This window comes from Delphinus delphis, chromosome 1 (assembly GCF_949987515.2).
Source record: "Delphinus delphis chromosome 1, mDelDel1.2, whole genome shotgun sequence".
Taxonomy (NCBI): Eukaryota; Metazoa; Chordata; class Mammalia; order Artiodactyla; family Delphinidae; genus Delphinus; species Delphinus delphis.
The window spans coordinates 161,071,082-161,081,666 of NC_082683.1; the positions used below are offsets into that span (position 1 = coordinate 161,071,082).

The following is a 10,585-nucleotide window of genomic DNA, read 5'->3' on the forward strand; positions in this document are numbered from 1 at the left end:
AAGGAGTGGGGCATACGGAGGGCCGGCTCGGCCTGGCTCTGCCCTGTGTAGCTGCACTGGGTCCGGCCATCCTGGAAATGCCCTCTTCTCCCTTTGTCCTCACTGAAGCCCAGCGTCCCTGGGTCCTTGGCTTCTCCTGGGGTCTCTCTGTCTTCTTAGCTTTGTGCTGCCGGCAGAGCTTCCTCCAGCTGGCCTGCTTTCTCTGGAGGACAGCCTGGGGCCGAGGCTGAAAGGACCTGAGGCCGAAGAGCCGCCCATGACCTCCTGCGTGGACGGAAGGACCCGCGGCTGCCCACTTGGCAGCCCCAGGCTTCGTCTCACGGCTCTGCCCCCCCTTCTTCAGCACTTTGCTGTTACTTCCTGAAAAACTGTTTTGCTGTACTCTTTCTGGAGTTTCACTTGGAAACTTCAGGTCCAGACCGAGGCCAAATGAGCTGGGGCTTCTGCTTTTTTCCATCTGGGAAGAGAAAGCCCCCTTCTCTGAGCTCAGCACGTCCAGGGGGTCTTCCCTGCCCTGGCCGGGGCCCTGGGAGCTAGAATGACACTTCAGCGCCTTGCCACACCTCCACGTCTCCTTCGGGCCTCACACAGGTGACCCAGGGGGTCGGAGGGTGTGTTCATATTTGGGAAGGCGCCTTACCCCGCGCAGGTGCTCTGACCACAGCAGGGAGGGTGCCCGCTGTCCCTGGCAGAGACCGTGAGCAAAGACCAGCCTCAGAAGCCCTGTCTGCCCAGGACTTGCAGCAGGTGTGCTCCCGGGCTGGGGGTGACCTGAGCCTGGCAGTCCGCCGTCCCCGAGGGGCTGTGAGTGCCTTGGGACAGGGTCCTTTCCGGTCTCCCCACAGACGGGCGTGTGGCATCTCCTTGGCATCTCCCCCTCGGGCAGTTGGGTAGCACTCAGAGGTGCTGAGGGATGGGTTAGCTGTGGTCTAGAAATAGAGGAAAGTGTGCAGGTTGGGACTGGGGGATGGGGACGGGGTCTGTCGTCCTGGACATTCCTCCCTGGCAGTGTGGGCCGTCATTGTTCTGGGTCCCATGTCCCCCGTCCAAGGCGTGGCCACTCGGGCAGGCTCTGCCGCTCAGGTGAGAATGGGGAACAGAGCCCATCGGCTGAGCAAAGCTCGCTCCACTTCCCTGAGGTCTCAGGCTTTTCCAAGCCCCCCTAAGGTGCCGGCTTGTTGTCTGGAGGGCAGGGCGGGGCCCCAGCCCTTCCCCGCCTCACCCGCCTACTCCCCTCCAGGTCATCGGCAGCTCCCTCCTCTTCATCCACGACAAGAAGGAACAGGCCAAGGTGTGGATGATCGACTTTGGGAAAACCACGCCCCTGCCCGAGGGCCAGACCCTGCAGCACGACATCCCGTGGCAGGAAGGGAACCGGGAGGACGGCTACCTGTCGGGTCTGAACAACCTCGTCGACATCCTGACGGAAATGTGCCCGGGCGCCCCCCTCTCCTGAGGCCACCCTCCGCCCCACCTCGTCGCCACCCTGGCGTCTTCTCCCCCTTGCTTCCCTTCTCCTTCTGAATTTTTCCTTCACTTCCACCTGGGTGCAAGCCCTAGAACTGACCCTCCCGAACGGCACTACAAGACACTTTGTAGACGAGACGAGATTTTCTAGTTACTGCCTGATTGAAGGGTTTGGAGCTAGGGCTTCCGTTTTGCTTTCTCAATAGGATCTCCTACTGGCAGAGAAACGCCCAAACCCAGGCTTGGCCGCCTGCAGGGAGGTCAGTAGGGTTTAGACCTGGAGGGAGGTTCAGGTAGCCGTGGGGTTCCTGGCTCCAGCTAACAGAAGAGCCCCCCACCCCAAGCCTCTGGGCAGGTTACCTGTGGAAGCCTGCTGCCCCCTGGTGGCCAGTGCTATTGGCACCACTGTTAGGCACAGCCGGTTCCTGCCCCATCCTCTCAGCCTGGGGATGGGCTGGTGCTGTAAAAATAGGTGCCTGGTGCCAGGCTTTCTGGTATTTGGGGCACAAAACCACTGGGAACAGAATGTTGGCCACGAATAAAGTACCCTCTGCCTAGCAGCCTGGGGACTCCGAGAGATGCCGTGGTGGCCTTTGTAGGGCCACTAAAGCAGAGACCCCATCCATCCGGTATTGAAACCCTCCAGCATTGGGACAGACCCAGGAGCCAGAAGTCCAGACCCAACTTGACTGTGCTGTCTGACACTGGCCTTCCCAGGAGGGGGCAGGCAGGAGCTGCGTTCTCCCGTCTGTGATTTTCGCCCGTGAATTCAGAGGGACATTCTGCAACCCTGAGCTTCCAGGGATGCCACCCAACCCCCAGAGCCACTTATACCTCCCACTCCCCACCTTGCTGTGACAGGGTCCTCAGGGCTGGAGGGCAGCGGGCCAGGGCCCAGGCAGCCCCAGGGGAAAAAAGACAGAGCTTGCCAAGGACATTCCTCTCCTGTCCCCTCACCTCCCAACTTCCTGGTGCCAGGTGGTCCACCTGCTGCACACCCAGGATGCTCGTGAGGCCCAGGGTCCCCAGCAGTGATGGGGCAGAGCTCCAGGCCAGCGCTAAGCAGGGAGGAGGCAGGAAGCTGGCTTACTGCCATCATTCCCCCACCCCCCCCACCCCGCCCCCGAAATAAGTCTTAACGGCCTGAAGGGCTTAGACCCGCTTCCCAGATACGGTGTGAGCAGCTTCCAGAGTATGTGGAGGGTGCCAGGCATATCTTCCTGGGGTCTCTAGGTTGCTTGAAGATTCACAAGGAACCAACTGTAAGCCTTATTTTAATTGTAAAGCAAGTAGGTCTACATTATTGAGAAGAATGTAAATTTGCGTGAGTTGTAAAGAACAAAAGTCCAGCTCTTTGGCCATTTGGAGCTGGGCCCCAGGTGTTCACCTTTGCTGTCGGAGGTTGGACCCATTGCTCTGCAGGGAGCTGGTCCAGGGACTACTTGGAGATGATGTGTCCCCAGGGGTGTGTGCCTGGAGGACCAATCCAGGGGGAAGCCTTCCTGGGCTGCCCCCTGTCACCGCAGGGTCTCTGCGGGAACTGTCAACTTGCCCACGTGACACGTTCGTTTCCCTTTTCATGCTGGGTGAGTGACGGTTGGTGGGGGCAGAAGGTGGGACACATGAGGATGCATAAGTACAGAGTTTAAAAATGGAAATCACTTTTGAACTTCCTGGCTCTTGTTCAAAACAGCAGTGAGCTCCCGTGTGGGCTGCCTTGCTAAAGGTCACACCCCCTCCCGGCTGAGCACGAGAGACCTTGTGACACCACATGACCCTAGAAGGCAGAGGCACCAAAGTCAGCCCGGGGTCTTGGGAGCTGTAGTCAGCTGGGTCAGAAGGGACCCCGGGGGTCTGGGCTGCTCCTGTCTGCAGGGAAGGGACAGCATTAATTCAGATGTAAAATTCTACGACTGTGGGCTGGCCAAGTTACCCTCATTCTATCTATGAAAAGAGTTTGCTAAAGCAAATTAATGCTATGAACAAAAATTACAGGGGACCAACTTAACCAATTTAAGAGAACAAACTTTCCAAGCACTTTAGGCAGGCACCAGTTGTTTGCAAACAATGTGCTAATATGCCAGTGACTTGTTCATTACAGGAGGCCCATAGGGCCTCTTACTGGCGATCTTTTGCTTTGAGTTACAGTATATATGTGAATGGTAGAAAGTGGCATCTTTCTAGGGTTAATGCTATTAGGGGTTTGGGGGGTTTGTAGTTCCCATGCTAGTTCTCTTGCACACCTACTCTCTCTCTCAACCCATTCTCCCCTCTGTCCCCCCACTCCCTTGACCGAGCGGGATAGATGGATCCTGGAATGTGATTTCCCAGAACCCCTGCCCAGGCGGTCTGAAAACCTTCCCCAGCCAGCCTGGTCCAGGCAGGGACTCCCTGGGTCCCGGCCGTGCAGGTGCCAGGAGGGTGGGACGTGGTGTGCACACCTGCGCACAGGTGAGTGGGCGCCCTTTCTGCCCTGTCCCCATGGGGCCCCGGGGCCCTTGGGGTTCAGCACTGCTCAGCAGTGGAGGGAGGTATCTCAACTGCTTGTCCCAGATGTGCCTTTAGTGTCATGTAAGAAGTTTTTAAGTTATATTTATTTTGTCGGGTTTTTTTAATTGCACAAAACACTAAGTCTGAGAGGCTGGATTCTGTTTCTCCTTTAAAGCTTTGCCTTCTTTCCGAACTTCCTTTCCCACCCAATGGAAAGAGCCGGATGCAGCCCTGGCCGTCCTCCCACCCTACCCCACCACCCTCCGCCATGGACTCTTTCCACGCTTCGCTGTATTTAGCTTTGAGTTTCTCTGCGTCTGGTCAACCCCCGTGTGTACATAACCCAGGCCGTTGCTTGGGAAGAAGCAGGGTGCTCACCCCCTGCCAGTGCCTTTTTCTGGAGGAGAGAACTCCCCTGAGCGTCCTCCTTCCTCCTGCACCCCTCTCCCTGCCACACCTTTGGAGAAAACGGAGCTGTTACAAACCCCCGCACAGTGCCTGGCAAACAGACTGCAGACGCTCTGTACCTTCCTGAATAAAGGCCCTGGAGACCGCGGTGCTGGGTGCTGTCTGCGTGTGGTCCTTGTCACCCCAAGCCCTCCAGGAGTGTCTGGGGGTGAGGGGGTCTTTGGTAGCTGGAGGATCCAGTGGGGGCTATGACAACCCCCAGGGGTGGGGGTCAGATTTGGGTAGTATTTTAATCTGCAAAGGATTTTAAACACTCTTCAAAACTGCTCTTTTCTGGTCTCTCCATGAAAACTTTTACATAGCAGCTCAGGGACGAAGCAACAAACTGCTCCCCACCTTCCCCACCCCGGGCTGGCCGAGCTGCCAGCAACTTTTGCTTATGGAGCTCTGTACGAGGCACTGGGTGCTTGCATCCGTAGTCCCCTTTGATGCCTGTATTAACTCCGTGACTAAGGCTGTGTAGTCTACAGATGCGGAAACTGAGGCTTAGAACAAACACCTTGACCCGGGTAATAAGTGGGAAGCAGGGATTCAGATCCAGAATGTGTCTGGTTTCAAAACCAGTTGTCTTCCTCCCTCCCTAGGGAGCATCTAGACGGCAGAGAGCTTGGCTTATCTTTACCCTGCATCCCAGGCGCTAAGCACTGGGCCTGGCACGTAGTAGCTGCCCGGCGAGGGTTTGATGGACTCATGAATGGCCGTGTGGCTGGGATGGCCAAGGAAGACAGCTGAGAACAGGAGCCCCTGCAGCACATCAAACGTTCTCCGTGCACTTGCCTTCAGGCCTCTCCAGCTCTGGATAGCTAGTGGCTTCATTTGCAGAACTCAGAATTCTGTATCTGGGGGCTGGTGCCTCCTTCCTTTACCATTCTGAAAAATTATAGGACAAAAGTACAAAAAGGCCACAGTGCCTTTGCACCTTCTGTCCCTTCTGCCTGGACTGCTCTCCCCAGGTTATCACGTGGTAACTATGCTCATTCCGGATTCTCACACCTGTATCTCATTCCTGCCCCACAGCTGGCTCAGTGGGCTCCAACCACTGTCTACACAGGTTCACGCAAACTGCTTCCTGCCCTTCCTCCCCTGTCAGCCCAGAGCCCCGGGAGGTACCCAGCCCCGTGCCCAGGTAACCCTGAAGTCTGGGGGATTTAATCCCCCTATGGTACAAACTTTTCCCCAATGGGAGATGAGAACAGGTCAGTAGGTCCCTGCCCCTTCACCACACCCCCCCCCGCCGACGGATGCATCCTGATTGGCTTCCCCGAAAGTGGTCCTATGAGATCAAGCAACCAGCTGCACTTAGTGGGGCTTGCGCTCTGACAGAGCAGCAGGAAATAAGCCTCCTCCTCAGGCTTTTCTCCCTGGGGAACCTGAACAGAGATACACCATCGTGTAGATCTTGGCTCACATGTTGCCTCCTTGGAGTGGTCTCTGAACCCCCAGCTAAAGCAAGCGTACCCCAGCCGCACTCTCAGTGCCCTGTCTCACCTCCCACACTGTTGCTCAGGGTTCAAAACCATCTACAGGACTTGGGGTCTGTCTCTTCCATTGCGACACTGCCCCTGAGCGTGGGGACTTGACCTTTTAACTGTTGTTTTCAGTGTCTCGCAGTGCCAGGTACAGGTGCTTAGGGAATGTTGATGGGGTCCCTGAGCACCTGCGTGACCATGGCAGTGGGGCACACAGACACCCCTTCTTAGGCAGGAGAACAACTCCCAGGTCGTGTGGCTTCTCTGGGCTCGGTCCTCTCCTGCGATCTTATCTGCGCCCCTTTCAGCCAGCCGTTCTCAGTGTCTCTCCAGATCTTGCTGTTGCCGGTAATTGACCAGTAAAGGCACTCAACAAGTACTTTCTGGAATGGGTGAGCGACACTCCCTCTTCTCATCCTTTCTGCTGTGGTTACCCCCCTCCCAGGGCTTTGTGATCACCCCCAACCCATGCGGAGCCCCTGTGGCCATGAAACCCCGGCCTCCTGTGCCCGCCTGGGTTTCCCTGCTCAGCCTCCTGTGTCCAGCGCACAGGCTGTTGGAGATGCTCCTTCAGCCCTTCAGGGGTGGTGCCACTGTCCCCCACTCCCGCCCGCCCTGGGACTTGGGCCACCCACCGGAGGACGGTCCTTCTCAGCTTCTGCACCCCTCATCCTGCTAACCTGGAGTGGACGCCACACATCCCCTAGAGGCTCTGGCCACAGAGAAAGGACCAGACCCCAGGCCATGGGGAGACCCTTAGAGGAGCCTGGGCACCACCAGGGCGCGGGCCCCTGGGTGGGGAAGAGCTGTTCTCTGGCTCAATTAATGGGATCTTGGGTCTTTCTGCCTGCTTCAAACTTCACTGGCCAAGGCGGCCTGTCGAGCTCTGCCTGCCCTGGGAAGGGAGAGTCAGCCTGGGAACCAGTGGAGCTCAGGGAGCCTGCTGCCTACAGGCCCCGTCCATCCTGGGTAGAGACGGGATCGGCGGGGGAGTGGGGTTCTGAGTCCTTCCAGCGCGGCCCCGCCAGCAGGGAGGTCCCAGTGGCAGGGAGGAGTGCCACCTCTTTCCCTCCATGGTTCTCAGCTGGCTGGGCGTCTGCACAAAACAGCCGGAAGCAGCTGAGTGCATGCTGCTTCATTGGGAGAATCTACCCCAGTCAAGGCGCTGAAGTGAGGTTCCATCCGCTGCAGATTAAAGCCATTTCAGTTATACCCCTGGGAACCAGGCTGGCTCTGTGTACCCACTGGACTCGCGGTGGGATGGCTAGGGGCCCAAACTCCTTCATCCCACGGACTCTATAAGCCCCTCTCTAAGCAGAGGCCCAGGGTGGCCTTTCAGGCGCCAGGCAGCTCTGTCAGCACAACCCCCGGAAGACTGACGGCTGGTGCAAAGGGAAAGCGCTGGCCCTCCCAGAATGAGGGCAGCCCACAGAGCCCGGCCACTGACTGGGGCCTGCCCTGCTCGCCTTCCACCTGCCCCTCGCTCCACTGGACCACCTGCTGACACAGCTGCCTCGCTGCCTCCAGACCGGTGGGCAGGCCGACTTCTCAACCCCACCCGGAGGTTCCGCTTTCTAGGGTGACAGACTGTGCGGGACAGTCCTGCGTCATGGGGAACCTGAAGGTCAGTCACCCTGCTGCATCCCAGGACCACTTCTGGCACCAGCCACCTCGGCTGGGTTCCCTGAAACACGGAACCCGGGGTGAAAGCTTATGAGATAACACTCACTTCATTGAGAAGAGCGGTCCCAATACTGAAGTCTGGGGAGTCACGTGCCTTAACACAGTGGTTTTTCACCTTTTGAGGATCACAGATGGCTGAGATAATCTACAGGGAGCTATGAGCCCTTTTCCCAGAAAAATGTGCATAAGCATATACATAAACAAACGTATGTACAAATTTAGGGACTCCTAGACACCCCCCAAAGTCCCTTGAAAATATCCCAGATGGTCTACGGGCCCTGGTTTAAGAACCCTTGGATTGTAATAGCTCTTCCTAATAGTACATTAGGGACACGTGCCCGCCTCCCCTCGCTGCATGGACATCTCTGTGCATCAGAGACCTGCCCGGCCTCTGCAACCCCCGTTTCCCCTCCCTTAACCACGCAGCCTTCTGTACAGGCACCACCTTTGAACTACGGCCCACCTGCTTTTAAGCAAAGCTTTATGGGAAATAACCATGTCCATTCCTTTATGTACTGCTTCTGGCTGCTTTCATATTAAACAGCAGAATTGAGTAGTTGCCAGAGACTGAACGGCTGCAAAGCCTAAAGTATTTACTATCTGACCCTTTATCGAAAGTCCTCCAACCCCTGCCTTATGGAATAACGGTGACCACTGATGAAGAACTGCTACCTGTCAGGCACCATACCAGGTAATTTAAGGCTACATAGTTTAATCCTTATAAAAACTTCATGAAATGAGATTTGTTAACCCCATTTTGTACACAAGAAAGAAGAGGCACAGAGGGGGTGAGTAACTTATCTAAGATCACACAGCCGATAAGCAACAGACCAGGTTTTGAACCAAAACTCGAGATCTTTCCATGACCCTGCATGACTGAGTTTCCTCAAGCAGCAGGACTTGTCCCTACACCTGGCTACATCACAGGATTGCTGGAATGGCCCGTTGTCAAGCCAGGAGTCCTGGTTTTGGTGACTGTAAACCTGACCAGGCCCTGGGAATGTTAATCCCAAGCATGGCCTTCTCCTGGGGCTGGGGGATGAGCTGCAGAACCCCTAAGACCAACAGGCTGGACCTGGTCTCCAGCCAGCCTGGGGGAGTCGGGGGTGGAGGGAGACCCTGGATCAGGTGCTCTCTGATGAGGCACTGTTTGTTCTAGACTCTGTGGGACCCTGCAGGGAAGTGCAGCCTGCACAGCACCGTGACACCAACACTCAGACTCACACTGCTCCCCCTACCCCACCCACAGCAGACCGTGCAGAGCCAAGTTCACTTGCCAGTTCACAGGCTGACTCACACGCCTTTCCACAGAAAAACAGAAGACGCGTCCTAGCTTTCGAAAACACCAGGAAACAGCACGTGTGTCGTTTTTCTCTCTTTACTGTGACAGCTGTGGCCTGCTCCTGGCTTTCCGTGTGCCGTGTGCAGGCCTGAGGTGACAAATTCAGCAGAGAAGTCAGGAAGGGAGTGGAAAGTGCTGAGTGAGAAGAGGGCTTTCACACTTTAGCAAGAGGTGAGGGCTTGCGGTTATTTCATTTTTTTTAAGAAGAAAATAACTAGTTTGATATAATACTGACAACAATAATAATATAAGAAAAGGAAGTGCTTCCCTGACTAGGTACCTGTCTCAAAACACAACCCAAAGTCACAGACTGGGTGGCTTAAACAACAAAAATTAATTTTCTCCCACTTCCGGAGGGTGGAAGTCCCCGATGAAGGTCTGGCAGGGCTTGGTTTCTGGTGAGGGTTTCTCTCTTCCTGGCTTGCAGATGCTGCCTTCTCACTGTGTCCTCACACAGCACAGTGGCCGGGAGTGGGAGAGTCAGCTCCTGTGTCTCTTCCTCTTCTTCTAAGGGCACCAGCTCTATATGATTAGGGCCCCACCATTATGACCTCACTTAACCTTTATCAGGCCCTCACAGACCCCATCTCCAAATACAATCACTTCTGGGGATTAGGGCTTCAACATATGAATGGGGCAGGGAGAGACACAGTCCATAACACAGCTCCTGTGCTACCTAACTTCAGGGACTGTTTCCAACTCCATCTTCCAGTCCTGTACCTTCCAAACTGGTGAATTAGTAAAGCAGTTTGGGGGTGGGTTTGGGGCGTGCAACGCTAGTTTCTGTGGTTTGCAATGTGGTTTGCAACCTGTATTTGGGTTATTTTAAAAATAGTTTCTGCAAATCATGGACAACCAGCATCTTACTGAGACAATTTGCTGTCGACAGCAGCCCTGTTTTATTTCAATGGGAAAAAATGCCCAATTTTAGTCATGCTTTCGAGAACACATGCTGGAGTGAAATCAAGACTGCAGCCTACAGAGGCTGCTGAAATAATGCGGCCACTTCAGGGGAGGGTGCCCCCTTCTGGACAGTCATGTGCATTACAAGGTACATGAAGAAAAGGAAGATGGGTGGAGAGTTCGTTGAATTTCCAGGTCTGGGAGCCCCGCTGCTCAGCGAGACTCCTTCTTCTGCTGTCCCCCAGGAATGCCCTGGGGAAGAGAAAGTTCCCTTCCTCTCATGGCTTCTCCAAGCCTAGCTACATCTTTAACTAACGGGGATGCAGTGGCCGTGGCAATGATGAAGGAATCACCAACTACCATTACAGAGGGTTCAGTGTCGGGTGGGGAGGCATGGCGGTGAGCACAGTACGTACATTACCTCATTTAATCCTTAAAACACCCAGCTGAGGGAGGTATTGTTAGTATTACTACCTGTGCTGTCTAAATCAGGGAACTGAGGCTTAAAGAGGTTAAGGAATTTGACCAAGCTTGCACTGCAAGTAAATACCAGCTGTGGACCCAGGTGCACAGGCGTGGCGTGGCGGTGGGCAGTAAGCAGGCACGTGCGATGCAGTGTGAACACGGGGCTCCATGGGGCACAGAGGAGGGTGCCTGATCCAGGAGAGGCACAAGAAGGCCACTGGGGAGAGTCTTTGCAGAGCAGGTGCCAACCAAGGTCGGTTGACAGGCTCAGTAGGAATTATCTGAAAGGGGAGGGAAG

General features: G+C 55.5%; 1 protein-coding gene across 2 annotated transcripts in view; it reads left to right on the forward strand.

Moving 5' to 3' along the window:
• The window catches only part of ITPKB (inositol-trisphosphate 3-kinase B), a 96,760-nt gene extending 92,250 nt beyond the window's left edge, over positions 1-4,510 (forward strand). For both annotated transcript variants that reach the window (XM_059997356.1, XM_059997363.1), the window contains exon 8: positions 1,241-4,510. In XM_059997356.1, the coding sequence (XP_059853339.1) occupies positions 1,241-1,456 (216 nt within the window). In that variant the 3' untranslated portion in view covers positions 1,457-4,510. The remainder of the gene's footprint in view (positions 1-1,240) is intronic.
• The last annotated feature ends 6,075 nt before the right edge of the window (positions 4,511-10,585 follow it).